We start from the raw sequence: 27,525 nt of genomic DNA on the forward strand, positions 1-27,525 counted from the left end.
ATTTATAGGTGAAACATATAACGTTTTATACCCATTTTTTAAAAATATTCACAGGTCTGTAGTACATACATAGTTGTAAAAGATAAATTATTTTCACTAACCAGTTCTAAAGATTGAGACATCACCAAAAACTCTCGCAAAGCCTTGTGTGAATTATGGGCCATATTCCGGAATTTCGAAAATGACTCAAGTTTCATCCTGCAGTCATGGCAAATAACGTTGGGAAATCCATCACTAGGAAATGGCTAAAAATATAATAATCAATACAATTATTTATTATAAAGGATGTAGGAAATAAAAATTTATAACCGTTTAAGAAATATATTCTTAGGTAAGAGCATGTGTGGAAAAAGGGGGAAAAAATACAATACAAAATACCAAAGAAGCTAACTTCGGCTCTGCCGAAGTTTATATAGCCTTGCAGTCCTTGGCAATAATAGTTTTACATTTTAAAATTTCTTTACCTGCAAGCAAAACATTATTACTTTTTTTACTACAATTTTTCTTCAATCTACAATCTTCTTCTTCCATCATTCCCAAAGCAAAGCACGTCACGCATACACATACAGTTTATGTAGCGTTGCGTCTGTGTGTGTATGCACGTGCTCTGTTGATTTGATGATGACGTAGTAGGCAGCAAGCAGCGCTTGAACCGATTTATATTGACTGGAACTTGTTTTCTATTTATCCGATTAGCTTCAAATTTTGAGATCTGAGGTTTTATATTCAATACTATAATATTAGTAAATTTCATGGGGATAGTCCAATTTTTATGAAAATGTTTCTTCTAGAGCTATTTGATATAGTGGTCCGATCCAGACAATTTTCATACTTTTTTCCAGGTTATAAGTAGCTCAAATCCCAAATTTCATCCCAATAGCTCTTAAGATGGCTGAGTGAAACGCATACGCACTGACGGACATGGCAATATCAACTCAGCTTCTCATGCTGATCAAGAATATATATACTTGTATGTGGTAGGAAACGTCTCCTTCTGTGCGTTACAAACATCTGACCAATATTTCGGGCTAGTGATCTGTCCCTTGAGTTGGCAGGATTGCTAGTTAAATCTGGGCCAAATTTCATGTCAATGTCATTATCAGTAATAATTGGTAATCAGTTTACCAATCGACCAAGAGTGCATTCTTCGATTTTTATACCATACACCCATAGGGTGAAATGGTATATTAAAATCGCCAAAATGTATGTAACAGGCATATACATATATTCTTAATTGGCATCAACAGCTGAGACGATCTAGCCATGTCCGTCCGTCCGTCCATCCGTATGAACACCTAGATATCGGAGCTTGAGCCACCAAATTTGATATGTAGTCTGGTGTATTATGTACAGTTGTCGAGTTTGATTCAAATTTTTGACACGCCCGTAGGGGGCGCCCCGCAAATTAAATAAAACCGAGTTTCTCAAACACTATAGCAACTACCGCCCCCGCAAATTAAATAAAACCGATTTTCTCAAAAACTATTCTAGCTGGAGACACCATAGTTGGTATGTATATTTAAAAAAAAAAAGCTTCTGCTCTCTGACGTGACGGTCGTGTTTTTGCATAGCTCCTAAATTTTTATTAATATTTATTGTTTTCGCGCAATTTTTAATTGTGCTTAGTTTGTTTACGCTTTCACTGGTGTTGTTTGCTTGACACCCTTGTGTTTTATTTCCATAATTCGCCAAATTAAATAGTTTAAACAGTTTTTTCTGTTTCGTGATTAGTGTTTAATGCATTTAATTTTTTTTCTTTTTATTTTTTTCTCTCTCGTCATTGCTTCTGCAGTTGCTCTGCATCGCCCCCATCATACCATCAGTGCTAGTGGCTTAGTTGTTCTCTCTGCTTTGTGCTTGTGCTCAGCTTCTCTCCAGCGTAATCACTTTTGTAAGGCCGCCTCTCAAAGTACGGCTTATAACTGTTCTTGCACTCTCTCTTGTGCTGTGCACTCTAGCTGTTCTCTTTGTTATACCATACACCCATAGGGTGAAATGGTATATTAAAGTCGCCAAAATGTATGTAACAGGCAGAAGGAAGCATCTCCGACCCCACAAAGTATATATATTCTTGATCAGGATCAACAACCGAGTCGATCTAGCCATGTCCGTCTGTCCGTCCGTCTGTCCGTCTGTCCGTATGAACACCTAGATCTCGGAGACTGTAAGAGCTAGAGCCACCAAATTTGGTATGTAGACTCGTGTAGTATGTAGAGTGATCAAGTTTATTTCAAATTTTTGCCACGCCCCTTTCCGCCCCCGTAATTTGAAAAACTTGATTATCTCCCGTATTTTTTTACCTTATGCAATCAAATTTGGCACACTTAAATTTAATACTAATATCTATCAAAATACCAAATTTGATCAAAATCGGACAAAAAACAGTCGAGTTATGCATATAAACGTTTTTCCATAAGGCCGGAGTTGGCCGTTGGCTGATAGGGGCGCTAGAGTGCTCGTATGATTGAGTGAGCGAGATACTAAGATATGCTTGTAAGAAGCATGTGAAAATGCATTTGTTTAATAAAGTTGAAATACTTTACTGGTGTATGGTATACCAAAGTCGGCGAGACGACTTACTTACTTCATTTTATTTGTGATTATTGATTTCTTATCGATAATTATCTTTGTGCTGTGTATTTAAATTTTTCTATATATTCTTATATATATAAATTTATTTTTTTTTTTGCCTTGAGTTTCTTTTGGCTTTATAATTGCTTGTTGTCTACCTACTTGCAAGCATTCTGATCGTTTTGTGGATCAGTATATCTTGTTGGCTTTGCGATAATCTTATTCACTTAAAATGTGCTGGCCTCAATGGCCGCGACTGCGACAAATTTTCTGGTTTGTCTGTCTGTGTCTAAGCCTGAGCTTGGCTTAATGCGCTGGACTTGCCCATCTTGTGCCAGCCAGCAGCTTGATTTTAGCCGTATGTATAGGGATCTTCGTTTAAAGTTTCTTTCTTCAAACAAACTGGCCAAACAGCTGTCTAACGAGTGTGACTCTAGCGTACATTTATTGTCGCAATTTAAGTTTGTTCCACCTTCTGAGAAGTCGCCCAAGAAATGTACCCTTGAGTTGCCTCGCAAGCAGTCGCCAGCACTCTCTATTACATCGTCTCCCATTTTACTTTCGCCTACACCATCTTCTTGTCCCTCTTTATGCTCTTCTTTTCAGATTGAAGTACCCATTACAAGCCCTGGTGTACCTCATTCTATCCCTCACGGGAACTCTGATCAATCACAGGATCATGCTAGCTCTCAATCACTTGCGGATCCCAATGCTCCTCCGCCTCCACTAACTGTAGTGCCTCATCGTAAACAATTATTTATCTCTAGGCTTGCTCCTGATACTTCTGAGTCGTCTGTGGCAGCTTACATTAGTAATATATGCTCTGTAAAGTTTTAATTCAAAAGTTTAAGTTTTCTAGGCCTCGCGAAATCTCCTCTTTTACAATTACAGTACCTAATGAGTATTTCTCAGCTATGGTTGACACTAATTTCTGGCCAGAGGGCCTAGTTGTACACGAGTTAGCGCCCAATAAGCGCTCCCGTCCGTTGCCTGTCCACCTTCCTAATTTATCTTCTGCTTCAAAAAACTAATAACGTCTAGTCTTTGCATTCATTATCAAAATGTAAGAGGACTTCTTACCAAGCTCTCGAACCTGTTCTGTGATAGCCAAACGTTTTCGGCTGACATATTAGCTTTCTCTGAAACTTGGCTTAACTCCTCTGTTTTGGATAATGAAATTCTTTCTAATAACTTTATTTCTTATAGGCTTGATCGTGTTGGTCGTCGTGGCGGTGGAGTACTCATTGCTGTTAACTCGAATCTGTGTTCAAGTGTTGTGCCGATTGATGTGCCCTTAGGTGTTGAGTTTATTTGCGTCGAAGTTACATGTTCCAACTTTAGCTTATATATTTCTTGTTCATATATTCCTCCAGCTTCTGATATCATGACCTATATGCACCATGCTGATGCTTTGTAAACTATTTTTAATCGTCTTAAAGATCGTGATTTCTTTATAGTTTTAGGTGATTTCAACTTGCCTAATATTTCTTGGCTTGTTGATGATAATCTATCTTTCTTAATTTTTTCATCTTGTGACGAGTCACATTATCATTGTAATTTAAACTACGCCCATGTAGGGCCCTTTTCATTTTTACTTTTATACGCCAATGGAGGGCACATTAAATATCCCAACATGAAAACTAACTGTAGTTCTTTTTTCTAATAGTCAATACTTACGGTCGACGCCTCCCTCTCTTTCTAGCTACCGTCTTGATGCGGCTGCAGCGTCGACGCGTTGCGGAGAGAACAACCTCCCGACAGCGGACGCTGCACCGCATGCCGACGCTAAAGAGACCATGAGAAAATCGAAAGTGAAAGAGAGAGACTGCGATCGTGACGCGTGCCAAAGCACAAGGCGCATCGTATGTTTTCACCGTTAGGACATAAGTAGGCAGAGCAAGGGTGGGTTTCAACAGAGAGTTAGAATTAGGAGAAAATTACTTTGCCAGTAACCACGACAGTGAATAGTTGACAAGTGAAACCAGCAGCAGAAGTCTCAGTGAGAAGTTAACAAGTGAAACAAACAGCAGCAGAGTGCGGTAGGGACCCAAATTGCAAAAGATGTTTAGAATTAATTAATTAGCAATAAACTCTATACTATGATCGTTTAACACACCCGGCATTATTTCTTTATTCGTCACCGAATTTATGTATACCCTTTCCTTTCCCTTTTCCTTGGCAACTTAACTATTTGAGTGGAGCCGAAGGATCAGCGGACTTCGGCAGGATGAGTTATTCTCCTGCAGACGAAGTCAGTCGCTGGTCTCTAGGCTCAGTCACTCAAGGTGAGGGGGCAACGGATCTTGGCCAAGCGGGCTTCGCTCGCTTGTTTTTGTCTCTGATCCCACTGTTAGTGCTGTATCCCGAACACAGCCCCTAGTGAAACCTGAAGATCCCTATCACCCTACCATTAAAGTTACTATTTCTTACAATTCCGTTATTAATTCATTAAATAACATAGCAAATTCTCGTCGTAGATGTTTTCGTAAAACAAATTTCAATCTTCTTAATAGCCTTATTTTCTCTTTTGATTGGTCATTTCTATTTGAGTGCTGCGATATAGATCGTGCAGTGAAGTTTTTCTACTCTGCTCTTAATTCTCTAATTGATAAATGCGTTCCTTATGTGAATGTCTCTACCGTCTCCAGCACGCCAGTCTGGTTCACACGTAGGCTCTCTAATCTCCGTAACATTAAATCGAGATATTTTAAAAGATTTAAAAAAAACTGGTTCGCGACTTGACTATGCAAATTACTGTATAGCCAAATCTCAATTTTGTCTTTTAAACACTCAATGCTACAATAATTATATCGTTCGCTGTAAGGTTGAATTTTATAAGAACCCCAAAAGATTTTACAACTTTGTTAATTCCAAAAGACGCTCTAATGTACTACCCTCCACCTTCAGACTTAATGACCAGACTGCTAATAGTGATTCAGATATTGCAGATCTGTTTGCTAAATTCTTTCACTCGACTTATTCTACTACTGTTTCGGAACCCACACCCTATCCCTTTTCAATCCCACATTTAAATTGTATGTTTTTTCCTAGTATTACTGAAGACTGTATGATGCTAGAGATATAGCTTGTCATCTATGACGTCTTCCTTCGTTCCCGGTCCTGTACCTAGTTGCATCCTTAAAATGTGTTTGATTTCCCTATCTAAGCCTTTATCTCGGTTATTCTTTATATCGAGTGAGACTTGTAGCTTTCCCGATATTAGGAAGGAGTCTTTTATTATTTCTTTTTTTAAAAAAAGTAGCAAATCGGATGTTTCTAACTACCGTGTCATTGCCAAACTTTCGGCAATACCAAAGCTGTTTGAGAAAATTATTACGTCTTCCCTTCAACACCTATCCAGATCCACTATTTTTCCTTGTCAGCATGGCTTCATGAAAGGTCGTTCGTCGCTTACTAACCTTTTAGAATTAACTACCCTTGTACACCATGGCTTCCGTAAAAAGTGTCAAACTGATGTTATTTATACTGACTTTAGTAAGGCTTTCGATACGGTTGATCATTCTATGCTTCTCGCGAAACTTAACATCATGGGGTTTTCCCCGAAACTATTGGCTTGGTTAAAGTCGTATCATATTGGCAGAACCCAAAAGGTGTCTTTTCGTTCCTCGATATCTAAAACTGTTCGAGTTGCGACAGGTGTACCCCAAGGCAGTCATCTATGCCCACTCTTATTTACACTGTTTATAAAGGATTTGCCTTTGGCCTTGGCTCATTCACGCGTGCTCATGTTTGCGGATGACGTCAAGATTTGTTATTCCTATAATGATCCTTCTTTCCAACAGTACTTGCAATCAGATCTCGATGCGTTCTGTGATTGGTACCACGTTAATAAATTACACCTTAATGCCTCTAAGTGTTCTTTTATGACTTTCAGTCGTTTGTCTCCGTTCCTAGCTCATTACTCTGTTAAGTCTGTTATGTTAGATTGTGTACCATCGTTCAAAGACTTAGGCGTGATGTTTGACCCAAAACTTTCATTTAATGTTCATATTTCTTCTATTGTCAATAGATCATGCAGCCTTCTTGGCTTCATTAAACGTTGGGCTAAAGAATTTGATGATCCCTATGTAACAAAGGTTTTATACACTTCGTTAGTTCGCCCTACTCTAGAATATTGCTCGCCAGTGTGGAATCCGCAATATGATGTTCACCAGCGTAGTATTGAATCGGTACAGAAGCAATTCCTTAAGTTTACGTTACGCGCTCTTAATTGGGACCCGAGTCTTTCGCCTACCTTCTTATTCTAGCAGACTTCTTCTTATTAACCTTCCTGCACTTTACAACCGTAGGCTCGTTTTTGGCATTCTCTTTCTCCATAAACTAGTCAACGGCGAAGTCATTTCTACTAATTTACTAGATACGCTATATTTTTGTGTTCCCTCACGTCGGACCAGAAACTTTTTTCCTATTCACCTTAGTAGATGTCTGACTAACTACTCTCTTCACGAACCTTTTCGTGTTCTTTGCCAATCTTTTAACAACCTTTCTCACCTAATTTCTCCTCATCTTTCTGTCACTTCTCTTCGCGCTATACTTTTTAATCATCTACAGCGAAACCAATGATAATATTCTGGACTTTGATTGGCTGCAACTCATCCCTGACCACATTGGCTGTGACTCGGGGCATAGCTGGCACCTTATGCAAATAAAACACCTCCACCGGGTCGGGGATGTTTAGTTGTGTATATAGCTAAGCTATCTTGTTATACCCTTGCAAAAAGGGTATATTAATTTTGGTCAGAAGTGTGCAACGCATCTAAGGAAGCATCTCCGACCATATAAAGTATATATATTCTTGATCAGCACGACGAGACGAGTTCAAATAGCCATGTCCGTCCGTCCGTCCGTCCGTCTGGATCAACGCAAACCTTTTCCTAGACCGTTAAAGCTACAGAGCTAAAATTGCATGTAGCCTTGTATATACTGCAGGCGTTGTATATCTCGGATTCAGCCGGATCGGATCACTATATCATATAGCTCCCATACAAATGGCAAAGTCACGAACAGTGACTTTTCTTAATAACTTTATTTTCTGAGCTATTGTCATGAAATTTAATATTGGTGAGTTTATTACACATATAAACGATTGTGCCAAATTTAATCAAGATCGGGTGACTATATAGTCACTCATATAGCTTCCATAGAAACGATCTTTCGAAAACAGTGACTTTTGTCAATAACTTCGTTACTTTTGACGCGATGGCTTTCAAATTAAACATTTGTTAGTTTAATGTATTTGTTAATAACTGTGCCGAATTCAATAAAGATCGGGTTACTATATCATATAGCTCCCATAGGAACGATCGGTGGAAAACAGCGATTTTAATCAATATCTTAGTTTTTCCTATGCTAAGATTGTAGGCCGTTCTTTCGCAAACATTGGCCTTTTTAGCTTGAACGTTTTTCCACTTTGATGGCAGTAGGTAAGGAAAGAGTTACCATAAAAGTTGCAAGGGTATACAAACTTTGACGCGGTCGAAGTTAGCCCCGGCCCTCTGGTTTTCAATTAATTACTATCTGTCTTTAGCTTAAGCTTTTTCGTCGACTGCTGTGTTAGATGACGTAAATAAATAAATAAATAAATATTTCCTTAGTAAATGTGCACATTTTGTATGTGTAAAGGTTTTGCCAGATAACTTTGCCGTTAAGATATGTTTATAAAAAGCATTCGAACAGAATAATTTAAAAATACGAAAATGCATTTGTTATTATAAATTTGAAATATTTGTTGTGCTGGTGTATGGTATACCTAAGTCGTCGAGACGACTTACTTCGGTTGACTGTTAAAGTTCTTACTAAGATGATCGGAATATCCGAAGGATCTGTAAAAACCATTTTGAAAGACCATTCGGGCCTACGACAAGTCACATCTTGTTTGGTACCATAACCTGTTTTCTTAATAACTTTTTTGAACATATTTATTTCGCCTTGAAATTTTTACATTTTGCAACACTATTATTTAAGTAGCTGATCACAGAAAAAAATGACCAGTAGGAATACGAGGGTTCCCAAAAAATTGACTAAATGTCAAAATGAAGCTTTCCGCCCTGCTCACACTTTTAAGCTACCTTGAGCTAAAATCGTCAAACTTGTGTTTTTTTCGGGAAAAGTTGTGTTATTTGTTTTCAAAACTAAAATATTAAATATTAAATACGTTTGCCAAAACAATGTGACCGCTATGGCTAAAAATAAAAATACAAATCCGGCCGAAAGGAAGCTAATATGGGAATATTACGCAAAGAACACAGATATTTTACAAATTTGTAAAACTTTAAATTTTTCGCGTGGGAAAGTCAGAAATGCCATTGCATTTTATAAGAAACATGGAACCTGGGGAAAATATTCGACGTTAGAAGCCCAGAAAAACCACTAGAAACGACGATAGAGGGATTGCCAAAATCAGTAAAGCCGATCCTTTCTTGACTTCGACGCAAATCAGAGGTCAAATGAATGAGTGAATGAGTCATCTCAGACCATAAGAAGACGGCTAAATGAGTTCGGGCTATATGGACGCATTGCCCAAAAAAAAAACCATTTCTGTCCATTAAAAATGTTAAAAAGAGCCTTCAATTCTCCACAGAGCATTTTCAAAAAGATCCAAATTTTTGGAACATGATTGTTTGGAGCGACGAATCCAAGTTTAATGTTTTTGAGAGTGATGGTAAACCATACGTACGACGTCCTCCCAACAAACAATTGGACCCCAAATACACGAAGAAGACCGTTAAACATGGTGGCGCTTCGATTATGGTCTGGGGCTGTTTCACCGCATCGGGCGTAGGTCCGCTAGTGAAGATAGAAGGCATTATGAACTGCGAAATGTACAGGGACATCCTTAGTAACAATTTATCTGGAGAGTATGCCGATAATGTGCCACTTGCCTGGATATTTCAACAGGACAACGACCCGAAACACTGCAGCAAGATAGTCAAGTCGTGGCCTAACTAAGAGGCAATCAAAGTTTTGCAATGGCCACCGCAAAGCCCCGACTTGAACCCTATAGAGAACTTGTGGGGAATTATCAAACAAGTCGTTGTAAAAAAAAACTATCAAATAAATATTTGTGGCGGTTTTTGTAAGAAGAGTGGAAGAAAATCACCCCTGAACAGTGCGCAAGTCTTGTAGGCTCAATGCCAAAGCGTTGCTCCAACTCAATATTAAAGTAAATTCATAAAATTATAAGGAATATTGGGCAAACTTTAACTTTTTCAATAATTTTTTTCCAGGTACCTTAAGTCTATGAGCACCACTGTACATCTACTGTAAAAAAGGATCCAGAAGCAGAATGGTACGTGCGAAATTCAGTTCTTTACCTGGACCTGGGCGCTGCGGCAGTGCTATGCCCTAGTCTGGGGAATGGGCTGTGCCGACCACTGCTTTACATGGTCGAAGATGCTTCCTTCTATGCGTTGCACACCTCGGACCAAAATTCATATACCCCTTTTGCAAGGGTATAAAAAAAACTTGGAAGTTAGAATTGACCTCGGGTTTGTTGTAATGCATCTCACAATTTTAAAAGGTCACTCTACAAAATACGAAATACAGAATGTGTTCAAACATACACACTTTACTGTTCGAAATGTCGAACAGTGGTTGGAAATAAGTTAAGGGGTTATATACAAAGTAGTTTAGAAAAAAATTTGTTTTAATATTCGTATTTACGATCTCGCGTACTTCATTATTATCATTATTATCCATTTATTATTGTTAATATGTTAAGCTGATTGTAAAGCATAGACTCATATTCTTGATCAGCATGAGAAGCTAAGTCGATATTACCATGTCAGTCAGTCCGTCCGCCCATTGGTGTGTAAACAATTTACGCCACCATTTAGAAAGCTATTGGTACATAAGCCCAATCAACATTAAAAGTTATAGTTAAAGGGTTATATATACCCTCGCTGAAAGATCTAAAAGCAAGAATTTGATAAACCAATTGTGTTGAATGACAAAATTAGTTGAAGCTTCAGCACTATAGTGGCTTAAATCGAGTAGACTTTCGACTTTGACCAATCGACCATTTCCATTAGTTGCCCCAAAAACTAAGAAATAATTTTTTGTCCTGTTTTTATGTTTTTTATATGAAGTGAAAATGTGTTTTGGCAAAACACTATCTCTTTATACCAGCTATACCAGCGCTTCCCCATATCCTTTACAATCACATTATATGTTTACATATATATCAGCGATCGGCACGCAGACATAGCGTTGCGTTGGTATGTGGGTACACACCCACAGCACACGTTTTGTTGCGCTGGTGACTTCGGGCAATTATATTATATTGTCTATTACTTGTGTTCCATTTATTCTATCTTATTGAAATTTGGGGATTCTGATTTCCAATGTGAGGGAGATCACTGGCATGGTCACCTACATCAAGGAAGCAATCGGCATTGATACCAAGTCATACCGAGACAATCAAGTTCGTCCCATGACATCCAGTATGCCGGACTTTAGGAACTTGGTAGCTGCGCTAGAGACGTACCACACGTACCAATAGAATCAAGAGAGAGCACACAGGGCAGTCAATTCATAATCTGAGGAAGTAACAAGTGTAGCAAATTTCTGCTACCACACACATAATTTTTGAAGTAGAAATCGAAGTTGAGTCAAATGAGCCGACGAACGTGAGCCAAGCAAGTTGTTTTCTCTTCTGATCGCGCTCGCGGCCGTTAACTTCGTGGTTTGGAGCTCGAGATGCGAAGTTTTATGAAACGGACTGGGGATGCATTTAAAACCCTGTCAGCTGGCGTTCTAAACTTTTGATTGAATCTCCGACGCGAAGGAGGGCCAGGTTTCAGGGCGCGTCCCTCAGTCCTTCGGCACATTCGTCTCTACCAGTTCCGGCTTCCGACAATGACCCTATGTCACCAAATGCACAGCAGCTGATATGGTTTAGGAGTCCGGCTTTGGCAGGTGTGGAGTCTCTTCACATTTCCTCTGGAGACAGTATCCCACCTGCTAACACGATATCGGTTGTAGTTTCCGAACCGTCCGGGCAAACATCCGTTTCCGTTTACTATAGCAGCTGCTGGTGCGTCTGCTGTAGCCGCTACTGCTGTGCCTATTATTCCTAGTTCCCTTGTTGTAATTCCACCCAAAAATTACAAAAATTACGAGGCTTGATCCCAATATTACTTCTGAAGAAGTCATAGCCTACATCCAGGGTAAAGTAGCAGCAAACATTGCTGTGGAAAAGTTCCGTTTTTTATATACTCGGGACATTTCGTCCTTTTTTTTTTAGCGGACGTTGACGATACTATGCGCAGTACGTTCAAGTGGCCACTACGACACCAGGACAAAGCCTGTTACGCGCGAGCCCAAGCAGATAACTGCCCACCTCCCACCCGACCGACCGAGGGGTGCAGCCGTATAACGCACGGCACGAATCGCGTGGACAAAATACACAAAAAAGACATGCATAGACAAGAAAAGACAGACAAACACATATTACTATAGCTATCTATTAACTAAATGGGATAGGATAGATGTTTTAAGCATATTAATAGAAAACTCTGAGCCGATTACAGGGGATAGAAGATTGTAATCAGAGCAGAGGACCCTAAAAGGTTCATGCATAGCATAGTTAGAAGAACAACGACTAAGGGATAAAGGTATTAAAGTATGTCTACTCTATCTACATGGTACCGACAGATTCACCTGAGCTAATAACTCAGGCGAGTCGATATCACCAATTAGGAGCTTGTGCATAAAAATGACACCAAGCATAATTCTACGGTTAGTTAGGGACGGAAGGTTAATCAAGAGAAGTCTACTAGAATACGAAGGCAAATGGACATTGCGATCCCAGTTTAAGCCACGAAGAGCAAATAGCAAGAACTGCTTTTGAACGGATTCTAGTCTAATCTAGTGCGACTCATATTGAGGTGACCAAATGCAAGATCCATACTCTAAAATAGGACGGACAAGCGAAGTAAAAAGAACTTTAGTTGTATAGGGGTCATCAAATTCTTTTGACCATCTTTTAATGAAACCCAGGACACTCATGGCCTTTGCGACCGTGGTGGAAATATGGGTGTTAAAATTTAACTTATGGTCAATAAGTACGCCCAAATCATTCATATTATTTAGATGTTCTAAAGAGCTGTTGTTTAGAAAATAAGTGACCAGTTGAGGAGAGTTACGAAAAAAAGTCATTACCTTACATTTGGTAGTGTTAAGATTTAGTAGATTAAACTGGCACCAGGATTGAAAGTTTTTAAGATCAGCTTGTAGCCGACTAAATGAATCTGTATCTTTATAAGTAAGACAAAGCTTGACATCGTCAGCATACATAAGCACACGCGAATGAACAATGACTGATGGAAGATCGTTAAAAAATTTGTTTACCATTTTTGAACCCCTTGATAATTATTGATGTAAATTCTAAAAGGTTAGTTCACAAACCCATGTTGGGATGGCGAAATAATAGAGCTGCAAAAATGTTGCAGTTGAGAAGTTATAATTTTGAGATACCTCTATAGTTAGAGGCTTCGGACTTTTTGCCATTTTTATGCAGAGGAATAATATACGACTCCTTCCAAATAGATGGAAAAGAGGAAGATTCTACAGACAATAGAAATAATTTAAAAATGGGTTTACATAATGCGTTTGCACAGAACCTGAGTACACATCCAGGAATACCGTCTGGCCCCGGAGAATAAACAGGTTTAACTAATTTAAGTTCGCTAAGAATAGAACTTTCATCAATCACTGGATTGAAAATGCAATTAGCCTTTTTTAAATGATAAGGATACGGACTTGCTCGATATTCCGTTGAGGAATAAGTTGTTTTGAAAAAAACTCGCAAACATATCGGCAATTGCCTGATCAGTGCTCGCTTTTTTATTTTGAAAAGACAAAAAAGATGGGTGCACAGAGGTCTTACGTTTAGAATTAACAAAATTATAAAATTGTTTAGGGTCAGAAGAAAACTGAAGCTTACACTGCTGAAGATAATTCTTATAGCATTGTGTATTAAGCATCATGAATTTTGAACGAGCGACTGTATACAGAGCATAATCTGATGAACGACGTGTTTTTTGAAACTTCTTATAATATCGTGTCTTCAAATTTTTCAAATTGGATAGCTCGCGAGAGAACCAGGGAGGTTTGTTAAGCCGCTCCAGCCTACCGAGAGGCACACAAATATCAAAGAGTGAATTCAGAGTATCATAGAAAAAACGAACAGCCGAGTTCATATCACTACAATTGTACAGATAAGACCAATCGGTAGTAGCAATGTTTTCATTAAGGCTGGCAAAGTCAGTCTTACGAAAGCACCTAGTTAGAGGTAACTCATTTGAACCAAGTAATGGTGAAAGCAAGGGCAGATCAATTTTTAAATTTAATGTAGGATGAAATTTGTCTTCTGGAAGAACAAATGGTTCGATCCTAGAAACCTCACAATAAAAAGAATCCAATACAAAAATAAGATCTAACGATTTTCCATTAGAATTTAAGACAGGATTGACTTGGGATAAAGATAAGCCTAGAAGGCCATCAATAAAGTCATGTGACAAAGAGGGCAACAACGTGGTAGATTCATCTGTTAGTGACCATGCTAAAGCGGGTAAATTAAAATCACCTACAACTATGAGCATGTCTTGACTCGACACTAAAGAGGAGACAAGCTGAATTGCCTCTAAATGATTTAAATATACCACCATGTCTGACAATGGTGGAATATAGGAACAAGTAATGAAAGCATTAAAAGATTTAAAATTTACTTTAACACCGACAAACTCCTGGGTACTAGATAATTGAATCATTTCAGATGATAAAGCAGCATCAACAGCTATCAGAACGCCACCACCTATGCGAGAAATCCGGTCACGTCTGAAAATAGAAAAGTTTGTGGAAAAAACCGATGCATCAGCAATAACAGGTTTTAGCCACGTCTCTGTGAAAGCTAGAATGTTATGCTCAAAAGAAAGACTATCTACATAGAGATTAGGAAGTTTAGATTTCAGTCCTCTAACGTTCTGGTAACCCAGGTTAAGGGACGAAGCTAGTTTTTTGACACACCAGCAGATGCTGATGTGGCAGGAATAGTATTAGTTGTTGTTGTAGGCAAGCGAATCGGTTGCCGATTTTTCTTTTTTACAGTATATTCCTTAACTATTATATGTTTAGGCCAAAAATCTTCTCGACATATAGTGTCGAAGATATTGGCAGAAACACTAATTTTAAAGGACGAAATGTCCCGAGAATAAGAAAATGTAAACTTCTCCACCGCAATATTCGAGACGTTAACTTTCTTCCGAATATAGGCTATTACATCATCAGATGTGACAACAGGGTCTAGCCTAGAAACAAATATATGTTTCTTTGGTGGTATGCCAACGAGAGGCCGCGGTCCCGAAGCTTCAGCCGCAGTAGTAACGTTGGACAAGTCACCCACTGCAGCAGTCAACTTGTTTACGGGGCCCTCAATACTTTTAGAACTATCGGCAATTTCCATTGGAATGGGTAATTGCCCAGACACATCGGACACTACAATAGGCATCGTTTTTAAGAGATCATTCCCAGGTGATACCGGTAATTCATTACTAATAGCATTCACAACCGGGCTCTTAAACGATATCAATTACTGTACATTAGGAGTTGACGGTGCATGAGACCGGTCGGGGACGATAAGAGACGCTGGCGGATTTACAGATACAGAAACACCCCAAGGACTGGTCCTTTTACGTTTCGGAGACTCATTCATAAGCGATAAACTTCTGAACTGAGTCTCCACCGCAGTAAACTCCGCTTGGAGTTTATTAAAACCTGCCCTTAAAGTGTCAAAACTATCTCTAGTCCGCCTCATGAAAGAGCGCATCTCATTCTCGACCTTCCGGCAAGCATCACATCCATATTTTAAGCCACCACCTTTAGCAATAGACTCCTTAATTCTGCCTGTGTAACCTGCACACGTAACGTGAACCGCATTGTCACACAACCAGCAAAGAATATAATCATGGGAGTCAACCGCATTAGTGGCAACTATGCAATTATTTTTTCAGCAGACAACCATTTTATCAAAAGTTTAATTTGATTACTAAAGGTAAAAAATCTGTGTATAAGAATATACTGACCAGTTCTGACACAAGGGTTAATGTGCAGAGTAAGCCTTCACAACTAAAGAATAAAAAGAAATGAAAACACAAAAACAAAAACACGTATCACAGAGTCGCGGGTAGGCAAAAGACGAGAGCGCAAATCAATCAAGAATAGGAAAGAGCGGGAGAGCGCGTCAAATTGAACACATGCAACAACAATTTGTACGCAAGAGCGCAAGAGTTAGTTAAAACGGTAAAGACACAAAAGCAAAAGAGATAAACAAAACAACAACACCGCTAATGCAAGTATTGTTGTAAGTTTTGATTTTATTTAAATTTAAACAAAAACGACAGCAAGAACTCGCGAAATGAAAATAAAATTCGGATGTTGTAATTATTATTAATTAAACCGATAATTTAAGAGTTATGTAAAAGTATTTAATCGCGAGAAAAAATAAAAGCTGATAAGCGCAAAAAAAACACGTCCGTCCTCTGCAACGAGTGAAAGTTTTTTGTCCTTTAAAATAAGTGTCTCCCCAGATCTTTTTGGTCAAATATGTCATAAAAATTTTTTGGCCGGAACACATTGTTGTAAAAGAGTATACAATAAAAAAGAAGAATCGGCCTCCGATTAGCTTGCTACCTGCCTCTGTGAATAACGTTCCTTCTGGCTCGTCTGCACCTGTTGGCGGGTCAAAAAACTAATTTCGTCCCTAACTCTGGCCTATCAGAACGTACGCGGACTAAAGACTAAACTCTCTAGACTCTATGTAGATAGTCTAGCTTGTGACTTTCATATTCTTGCCTTTACTGAGACTTGTCTGAAGCCTGATATTGCCAATGCTTCAATTTTCCCCTCAAAATATTTAATATATAGACATGATCGGACTATCCGTAATGGTGGTGGTGTTTTGATCGTTGTTGACTCGGCGTTCTTGTCTGAAATTGTCCAGTCTTCCAATCTGGAGATTGAATTTGTTGGTGTTAAAATTTCGTTTAATTCTTTTTCTGCCTATATTACAGGTTCACATATTCCACCACAGTCCGACTTGGCAGTATACACTCACCTTTTGGAAGCTTATTTCCTCATATCTCTCTGACAAAGACTTGCTCGTTGTTCTGGGAGTTTTTAATTTACCTGAGATTGCCTGGACCCTCTCATTTGATTCTTTATTACTGTTGCCCTCCTCGTCACATTGTTTCATAGATGCTCTGCTTGAGTTGTTCCTAACTCAAATAAATCCAGTCCGGAATAGTCGTGACAGATCACTAGATCTGGTGTTTGTGTTGGATTCTTCCAACTGCGATGTTTCCAGGACTGATCCCTTAGTTATCCCCGAAGACAACTTTCATCCAACTCTGGATATAACCATTGACCTTCCTTTTGATGTTATGTCTCGACATAATAACTCGATGCCTCCAACCCGATGTTTTCACAAGACAAACTTTACTAAACTTAAAAAACTCTTGTTAACTAATGATTGGACATATCTGTATACTTGCACCGATATGGACTCTGCCATTTCTGTCTTCTATAAAACTCTTAAGTCATTCTTTGATGTTTGTGTCCCGCGTGTGACTCTAGGATGGTCTGATAGACCTCCTTGGTTCTCACGTGAGTTATGTAACTTGAAGAACGTAAAATCGAGATGTTATAAAAGATTTAAAAAATCCGGTAAAGCATCGGATTTTTCCCTATATGTAGTTGCTCGATCAAATTTTATGGTGCTGAACTCACATTGCTATAAGGATTATCTTCAGCGATGTAAACTTAGGTTTTCTCGCGATCCTAAGCAATTTTATAAATTTGTAAATGTTAAACGTAAGACATCAGTGCACCGTCTTACTTGTCTTTCGAAAACAATAAAGCTGACACTGATAAGGCAATTCCCGATATGCTTGCTGATTTTTTCAAAACAACTTATTCAATCGTCTAATTGCATTTTAGACCCTGTGTTTGATGAAAGTTCGGTTCTTAGCGTGCTCAGTTCCGTCAAGCCAATCTATGAACCGGGCCCTGACGGAATACCAGGCTGTTTATTAAGGTTTTGTGCAGAAGCCCTATGTAAGCCAATACTTAAGTTGTACACACTGTCCGTCACATCTTCCGCCTTCACGCCTATCTGGAAGGAATCATATATTATTCCTCTTCATAAAAAGGGAAAGAAGTCCGAAGCCTCCAATTATAGGGGTATTTCTAAATTGTCTGCCATACCCAAAGCATTTGAGAAAATAATAACATCTCAATTGCAGCATTTTTGTAGCTCAATCATTTCGTTATCCCAACATGGGTTTAAAAAACGTAGATCGACAACTACTAAACTATTAGAATTTACATCTGCCGTGCAAACTGACGTCATTTATACTGACTTCAGCAAGGCCTTTGACTCTGTTAATCATACTCTGCTTTTATATAAATTAAACGCACTTGGCATCCCCAGCCTTTTGCTAGATTGGATTCTTCAATATCTTTCTAAGCGTACACAAAAGGTCCTCTTTAAGTCTTCATTTTCTCAGACCACCCCATTGACCTCTAGAGTACCTCAGGGTAGTCATTTGGGTCCATTGCTATTCACTCTTTTTATACCCTTGCAAAAAGGGTATATTAATTTTGGTCAAAAGTGTGCAAAGCATAGAAGGAAGCATCTCCGACCATATAAAGTATATATATTCTTGATCAGCACGACGAGACGAGTTCAAATAGCCATGTCCGTCCGTCCGTCCGTCTGGATCAACGCAAGCTCCTCATGGACCGCTGGAGCTACAGAGCTGAAATTTTGAATGTAGGCTTGTATATACTGCAGGCGTTGTATATCTCGGATTCAGCCGGACCGGAGCACTATATCATATAGCTCCCATACAAATGGCAAAGTCACGAACAGTGACTTTTCTTAATAACTTCGTTATTTTCTGAGCTATTGTCATGAAATTTAATATTGGTGAGTTTATTACACATATAAACGATTGTGCCAAATTTAATCAAGATCGGATGACTATATCATATAGCTTCCATAGAAACGATCTTTCGAAAACAGTGACTTTTGTCAATAACTTCGTTACTTTTGACGCGATTGCTTTCAAATTAAACATTTGTTAGTTTAATATATCTGTTAATGACTATGACGAATTTGATAAAGATCGGGTTACTTTATCATATAGCTCCCATAGGAACGATCGGTGGAAAACAGTGACTTTGATCAATATCTTCGTTTTTTCCTATGCTAAGATTGTTGGCCGTTCTTTCGGAATCATTAGCCTTTTTAGCTTCAACGTTTTTCCACTTTGATGGCTATAGGTAAGGAAACAGTTACCATAAAAGTTGCAAGGGTATACAAACTTTGACGCGGTCGAAGTTAGCCCCGGCCCTCTGGTTATAAATGATCTTCCAGTGGTAGTGTCACATTCTCGGGTGCTTATGTACGCGGATGATGTCAAGCTTTACCTCAGTTTTAAAGACATATCGTCTTCTTGCCTACTTCAATCGGATCTTAATGATCTTCAGAGTTGGTGTCAAACAAACCTATTAAACCTTAACGGCTCTAAATGTAAAGTTATGTCTTTTTATAGATGCACTCCATACTTAGCAACTTATTATCTTAACGACACTGCTTTAGAGCGGTTAGATATTATCAATGATTTAGGTGTTCTTATGGACCATAAATTAACTTTTAATCCTCATATTTCTGCTACAGTTAGTAAAGCTTTGAATGTTCTTGGGTTTGTGAAACGATGGTCAAAAAAGTTTGACGATCCGTACACAACCAAAATTCTGTATACTTCTTTAATCCGTCCTATCTTAGAGTACGGATCTTGCATATGGTCACCTCAATATGAGACGCACCAAAGTAAAATTGAATCTGTTCAACAGCAATTTCTGCTTTTCGCGGTCTAAATTGTGATCGCAATGTCAATTTGTCATCATACTCCAGTAGGCTTCTTTTAATCAATCTTCCTTCTTTAATTAATCGTAGAGTAATGCTTGGTGCTATCTTTATTCATAAACTTTTAATAGGTGAAATAGACTCTCCTGAGCTATTGAACCAGTTAAACCTATCTGTACCCCGTAGACCTACTAGAAATTTTATTCCTCTATCCTTAAAACACTGTAGTTCTAACTATTCTTTGCATGAACCTTTTCGAGTCCTATGTTCTGACTACAATCTTCTGTTAGGATATTTGTGTGTCTGGCGAGAACCAAGAGTTGGTATATAGTTCGTTTGCTCGACCCTGAAGCGAGTTCTATAGATGAGCCAAAGCTACGCTTGCCATTGGTTGCCTTACATTTTCTTCGGTTGGTGCAATCAATAAGGTTTAGTTTGTAAGCAGGAGATGCGTGCAGCTCAGACATAGCATCGGCGCTGTCAATCTGTCGTCTCGCATGCTGTATCCTGTTCCAATGCTCGTTCACCGTATTGCTAGCTGCCAGTTTTAGTTTTCTTAACAGCGATGCAAAACGAAAACCTCCGGTTGAAATATGCTGCAGTAGTCAGACCATCGTTATTGGGTCTCCTTCATTCTAACATGTGATCTGTGGCTACGCTCATAGTTCTAGCTAATGACGTATGACCGTATCCCTGTACTTTGATTGAGTTAGTGGCAGCAAGACGCTGTGCTGTATTCCTCGCCAAATTTTGGCCTGGTGTGAAAGAAATGCCATCTATTTTGGACGTTTTCAAGTGCGGAACCTTGTATCTCTTAGTGAAGTGAATTTGGTCCATCTTGTTCACGATTTACTCCGGCTTCAAGGGCCCACTTTAGCATAACACCAAAAGTAATTCATTAGACAACGGATGGGTTTCCCCCGGGCCCGCAGTTTTCAGAAGGGCCCGCGATACATCACAGTCGAAAATAGCGGACTTATTTGAAGGGAAGTGGGGGGCCCGAACATGGTTACCCCCGGACCCTGATTTTCTTTCTGCGGCCCTGCCAAGCATATTTCTACGATTAGTTAAAGAAGGTAGGCTAATTAACTGAAGTCGACTAGAATAAGATTCTAATTTGTTTTGATAAAATTCATATTGAGGAGACCAAACACATGATCCATAGTCCAATATGGGGCGGAATAAAGAAGTATAAAGAATTTTGGTAGTATATGGATCCTTGAACTCCTTCGACCAGCGCTTTATAAAGCCAATAACACTCATATCAACGCTCTCGAGGAAGACTGACGTTTTTTTTAAGCTCCCGCGTTTTAACTGATTTTATAATTTTTTTTATTTTGTGTTATCGGCATCGCGATCGAAAATTATAATTATAATATTAAATCTAACTTGCACCATATCACTCGTTTGCGTTTTTGTGTGTTTGTGTTAATAATTTTTAACAACCTTAATTCTGTTAAAACCTTTGTTGGTTTTTTCTTTTCTTTCTCTCTTTCCCACCTTTTTTTCTTTCTTGTAAATCACAAGCAACGCTCATTTGTTGTTGTCTTGAAATTTCTGTGAGTTCTTGTTGCAGTGTTTTTGTTTTTGTGATTTCTAGCTCCCGCGCTCGCGCTCTTTAACTTTTTTTTTTTTTCTCTCGTTTTCGTTTCACTCGTCGCCGTTATTTGCGCTCATACTGCAGTCTGTTGTGTGTCTGTAATTTAGTTTAGTTAATTTTCTATAGTGCTCTCTTTATCTTTTAACCCTTGTGCACCCTCAATATCTCTCTTTCTTATTATTTCTGGACCTCCGAGTGAGTTATATATTTTAATACCAATACATATCTCATTTTTATTTGTTTGGTTACTAATTCATCTAATTAACTCATAATGCCTGTCTGTTCGGTTAAAAATTGTTTGCAGCCCGCCACACCCCTGAATAGTTTTATTTACTGTTGGTTGTGTAAAACTACAGTACATGTTAAGTGCGCCGGCTTTACATGCAGGGTAAAGGATCTTTTAGATCAAAAAAAGGGTCTCAAATGGGGATGTGAGTCATGCCGGATCGTGGAAGATGAAATGGAACTTTTTATGCGGAAATCAAAGGATAACCTGATAAGTCTGTCCGCCAGTTTTGTTAAACTCTCGCAAGAGTTTAAAGCTGTCGAGTCTCAGTTTAGTAGTCTAACTCTACTGACTGACTCTCGAAAGCGTAAGAAGGCAGGAGAACAGACTTTTGATTTGTCCTTGTGTTTGCCGGTCTCCACATCTATATCGGTTCCGACCCCTTCTCAACCAATGCAAACTCCAATTCCGCAGACGATGTCTGTAGTGTCCGTTTTGTCTGGGCAAGAATCTACACCCATGGATTTTGCCGATAGGGATTCTAGCGATAGTAGTGCCGGAGTGCCACTTGTTGTTACTGATACTACAATAAATGCGGTAGCTGATGCAATACCTGCAATGCCGAAACCATTGGTGGGAGTGCCACCTAAAAAACACATTTTTGTTTCGAGACTTTTCCCTGATGCTACATCGGATGATGTCATCGCACACATTCGGGCTAAACTGAATGTCTCCAATATATCAATAGAAAAGTTCAAATTTTCATATTCTAGAGAAATTTCTTTTTTTAAATTCAGTGTTCCAATTGAGTTCTTTGACTGTATCTGCAGAAGCTAGACTTCCGGCCGAAAAGTTTAATTGTGAAGGAGTTTACATCCAGAAAAAGAAAGACACGGTGCCAAACAAGGATTTCTTCACCATCTATTCCTCTTTCTTCCTCATCTATTCCCACTCCTTCCTTATCTATTCCTTCTTCTACTCTATCAAAAAACTAACAACTTCCTTCTCTGTCGGCTATCAGAATGTCAGAGGCCTTAATACTAAACTTACTAAACTCTTTGTAGATTGTAGATAGTCTGTCTTTTGATTTTCACCTAATTGTCTTTACTGAGACTTAAAACCTGACGTTTTTGACGCCACTGTTTTACCCTCTAATTTCAATATTTTTAGACGTGATCGTACTGACCGTAGGTGTAGTGGATTTTTTATTGCTGTAGATTCCGCCCTATCATCGGGTCTGATAACAATACCTGTCTTAAGTAGTATCGAATTTATATGCGTTAAGGTATCTTTTACTCGTTTTTCCATTTTTGTTACCTGTTCTTACATTCCGCCCCAATCGGAATAGCCAACCTATTTACTACACTTAGCTTCTATTAAATTTATACTTGAACTACTTTCTGACAGAGACTTATTAATTGTCCTTGGGAACTTTTACCTGCCCACTATGACTTGGTCAACACTTAATGTTAGCAAAACGTTGCTGCCCTCTGGGTGTCACGATTTTATTGATGGTCTGCTTGAGCTTTCGTTGGCTGAGCTTTCTAATACGTCTGGCAGATTTCTGGATCTGATTTTTACCTCTGATCCTAGTTTTTGTGAGGTATCTAGAACTAGTCCAATGGTGTTACCAGAGGATAGTTATCATCCAACTTTAGAGTTATCTATTAAGTTTCCCAGTGTGATCCTACAGTCCTTTGTCGCACTAAACAATGCCTTTCTTAATACCGATTGGACTAATTTATACACTTGTACGGATATGAATACCGCCATTTCTTTATTTTATACCACTGTTGACTCAATCTTTAATAACTGTGTACCCCTAGTGTCACCTGTGGTGACGCAAAAATCACCATGGTTTACGCGGGGGCCGCCAAAACTGAACAATCTTAAGTCTAGGTATTATAAAAAGTATAAAGTCACGGGTCTATCATCGGATCTGTCTCGTTACTTGGTTGCTAAATCGAATTTTATTGTTTCTAATTCTAAATGCTATAATAATTACTTACAACGTTGCAAGTTGCAATTCTCCGAAAATCCTAAAGAGTTCTATAGTTTGGTTAACTCAAAACGAAGTTCTATCTCCCTTCCATTGTTTGCAGTTTTTAATAATGTTTCGGCCTCTTCTGATCAATCTACATTTCTAATTTATTTATTTTAAATATCCACTAAGTACAACTCTAAAAACTCTTTTACTCTCTATTTTATAATTTGTTCTTCTTCTTCCCTCATTCCCAAAGCAAAGCAACGCATGCATACACATACAGTTTATGTAGCGTTGCGTCTGTGTGTGTATGCATGTACTCTGTTGATGACGAAAGACGTAGAAGACAGCAAGCAGCGCTGCCGGCAGAGCTGGGAGCAGAGCCGATTATTATATTGACTGTAACTTGTGTTGTATTTATCCGATCACATTCAAATTTTGGGATCTGGGGTTTTATATCCAATATTATCACATACGTAAATTTCATAGCATACTCCAATTTTTATGAAAATGTTTCTTCTAGTTCTTCTAGAGCTATATGATATAGTGGTCCGATCCTGATGGTTTTCATACTTTATTTTTCCCGGGTAATCAAAAATCCCGAAAAAAATGTCAGCCCGATAGCTCTTAAGACGGCTGAGTAAAACGCAAACGCACAGACGGACGGACAGACGGACATGGCTATATCAACTCAGCTTCTCATGCTGATCAAGAATATATATACTTTATGGGGTCGGAAACGTCTCCTTCTGTGCGTTACAAACATCTGACCAATTTTATAATACCCTCTGCAAGGGTATAAAAAAGAAATATAAGCAACATGTTGCTCCAGACGATCATTAGCATTATGTTGTTGCAAATAAAACACGAAAAATCCGATCTACCATAACAGGTTCGATTCAAACCACACGCAACCGCAAGCGAATACGTCAGAATGGCAGCTGATGAGTGGGCGTGCCAGGGAGAAGGGAAATCTCAACAAAAGGGGGCATCGGACTTTGCACAAACAGAAGAGAGCCCAAGCCCAAAAAGATATCACAACAAGAGAGGCCTATACATGTGATTGTTAAGTGACCGGTGATGCGAACAGTATACGTGTAATGCGGTGAACGTGGGTACCGTTGGACTGCAGAGAGGAAAATGGATGCGCTCTCTACACATATGACATAGGTGTACGCGGATGTTCGTGAGTACAAATGAGAGTAAAAGTGAGGTACAAGCAAGCCCATGAGTCGGGTGCAGGTGTACGAAAAAAGGGAGGGCCAAGCTTGTCAAAGGCGGAGTAGTGGGGGACGCCATGCAAATGAGTCAGCATAGGAGAGAGCTGTTCGGCGCATTCTATGGGCAAGAAGGGTATGTACAAGCTGAAGAGGGCTTGTTAAGTGTTTTTCAGTAAAAGCACTTCAACTTTTTTATTAAAAAACAAAACACAAACGGTTTGACTTTTTTAACTAATTTTTATTTTATTATTGATTTTGAACATACAGCGGCGAACTTAAAAATAGCACCACTTGCTAAGGTTATGTGTTCAAAGGATTCTTGGCTTCAATTTAAGGCAAGGTGAATACGTTTTTCAACGTAAAATATTTACTACTAATGGAAGCAAAAAAAATTTTTAATAATATCCAACGTATTCAAAGTTTTCCAAGGATTTTCTTCAAATACTCAAAAAATACCCGTAACTAAAAATAGCACCACTTGCAGTATTTGCCAAAATACCGTCATATTTCGCAGAATGACATTGTAAAAAACACATGAATAACAGTCCGTGTATCGAAGTCAATTTTAAAAGCACTAGCACTAAAAAAAAATGCAAAACTTTTAACTGTAATAGGTCGGGGAAAACACTGCTCTGTGCAAAAGCGAAAACTCATCCAAAACCAGGTTTTTAAGAGATAATCGTATCGCTAAGTTTGAAAATTGGTTGGTAGTTCCAAGAAAATGATTCGAAATGCGATCAATTTCAAACAGAAGTCTGAAACTCGCTTACGAAAACCAAAACTGAAGAAGCATGAAGTCGGTTGCTTAATCCGAGAGAACAATAGGGATCCTTTTAAGGCTGTACGCGATCTGGAAAAGGAATTAAACATCTCGACTAGCGACGAAATAGTTTGCAAGTACTTTTGGAAGAGCAATTTATAAGCCTGAACCCCCAGAAAGCTTCCACTTTTGAACGCGGGACATATTGCCAAAAATCATTAGAATTGGCCTGTCCAAAAGTCAGGACACGTGCTACGGACTGATGAAAGTAAAGTTGTCATGTATGGTGGAAAGGGCACTAGAGTATACGTCTGGCGTCCACATAACTCCAAATGCACCCTGAAGACTGTTAAACATGGCGAATCCAGTGTCATGATATGGGCCTGTTTTTGTTATTAAGGTGTCGGTCTAATATAGTGCGTCAATACGTCTATGGATCAGCATGATTATGTAATTACCTTGGAGACGGTGATGCTACCATAGGCTGAGGATAATATGCAACTTATACGGGTCTTTCAACAGGACAACGACCCAAAGCACACCAGTAAGAAAGCCAGGCAGTGGTTCTCAGAGATTTCTCTAAATATAATAGTGTTCGACACGGTCACCGGGCCTAAGCCCTATTAAAAATCTGTGGTCTGACATTATAAAAGCAGTTGCTGTTGCAAAACCAACAAAAATAAGACGTTTTGGGAAGAGTCCTGGAAGAAAGTACCGGTCAAACGCTGTCAAGACCTGGTTAACTCAATGCTAAGACGTTGTGTAGCGGATTTTGACACTAAGGGCCGTTGCCGAAGTGTTGAGTTTTTAATTTATTAATATTTTTAATAGCTAATCATAATACATATATTAATGAATTTTGTTTTTTTTTTTTTTTCATTTAAGGTAAATATTTAAAAAGTGGTGCTATTTTTAGTTTCGGGTATTTTTTGAGTATTTGAAGAAAATCCTTTAAAAACTTTGAATACGTTAGAGATTATTAAAATTTTTTTCGGCTGAAATTCCAGCAATTTCGCGTTCAATATTGGCTCTGAGCTTACCAATCGTCGCCGGCTTGTTACTGTAGACCAATGACTTCACATAACCCCAAAGAAAATAGTCTAGAGGCGTCAAATCACACTAGCGCGGCGGACATTCGACCGGTCCATTTCTGGATATAACGCGCTCATCTAACTTACTCTTCAACAAATCAATTGTAACTTGTGCTGTGTGGCTTGTGGCCCCGTCCTGCTGAAACCAAATGTCGTCCAATTCCATACCATTCAATTGCGGCCAAAAATATTCATTTATCATGTCGCGGTATCGATTTCCATTCACAGTAACGTGGCATTCGTTCTCGTCAACTAAAAAATATGGGCCAATGGACGCCGCCGGCATGTAAACCGCACCAAACAGTTATTTTTTCGGGATGCAACGGTGCCTCATGAATCACTTCTGGATTGCTTTCTGCCCAGTAACGCATATTTTGCTTGTTTACAAAGCCATTGAGCCAAAAGTGAGCTTCATCACTAAAGATGAAGCTTCAAATGCTTCAACGGCTACAGAAAGGCCCAATTGTTGATAAAAAATAAAAAATTTGGAAATCGTTGTTCAAGTGTGTAGCGTTCCATGATAAAATGTATACTAATGAAGTTTATAAATGACATGCGAAAAATAAAAAATATTGGTTTGTTCGCCTTCCCTATCGGAAAAAAGTTGAAGTGCACGCACCTATTGAAAAATTTATTTGTTGTTATTTTAATTACAAAATTTTATTAATATGTTTATTGGAGGAGACGTCATTGTTAACTTAGATTTGTATATATTAAAATTTCTTATATTATTTGTTTAAGATTATCGGAATTTCTACCACTGTATTTACATTAACATGTTCTAAAAGCTTCTGTTACATGGCTCATGAAGAGCTTCTAACTCATGAAAACGAAATATAAAAATGACTTCTTTCTGGAATTCGAAGAGGAGAAGACTTAATTTTCCTCACTCCACTCCACATGCTATTGAGCATTGGAGTTTTGTACCATCTGCAACTGGGCAGATCAAACATTGGCGACCGTGACAGGACCTTGCACTTCGCAAGTCCCAACATAAAAACTTAAAAACTATATAAAGTCGTTTATTCGTTCATTATATTGCATTCATCGTTACATCATTTTGGACAGTCATCATTGGAATTTTCCGCGTACATCATCATCACATTCATCATTGGACTTCTTCAT

At 38.7% G+C, this 27,525-nt stretch overlaps 1 protein-coding gene across 1 annotated transcript in view; it reads right to left on the bottom strand.

Annotated features, from left to right (window-relative positions):
• Positions 1-27,525, bottom strand: part of LOC111519658 — a 49,550-nt gene that overhangs the window by 8,242 nt on the left and 13,783 nt on the right. Inside the window, exon 2 of the mRNA XM_047009675.1 lies at positions 70-245. Within this exon, the coding sequence (XP_046865631.1) occupies positions 70-245 (176 nt within the window). The remainder of the gene's footprint in view (positions 1-69; positions 246-27,525) is intronic.

This window comes from Drosophila willistoni, assembly GCF_018902025.1.
Source record: "Drosophila willistoni isolate 14030-0811.24 chromosome 2L unlocalized genomic scaffold, UCI_dwil_1.1 Seg168, whole genome shotgun sequence".
NCBI lineage: Eukaryota > Metazoa > Arthropoda > Insecta > Diptera > Drosophilidae > Drosophila > Drosophila willistoni.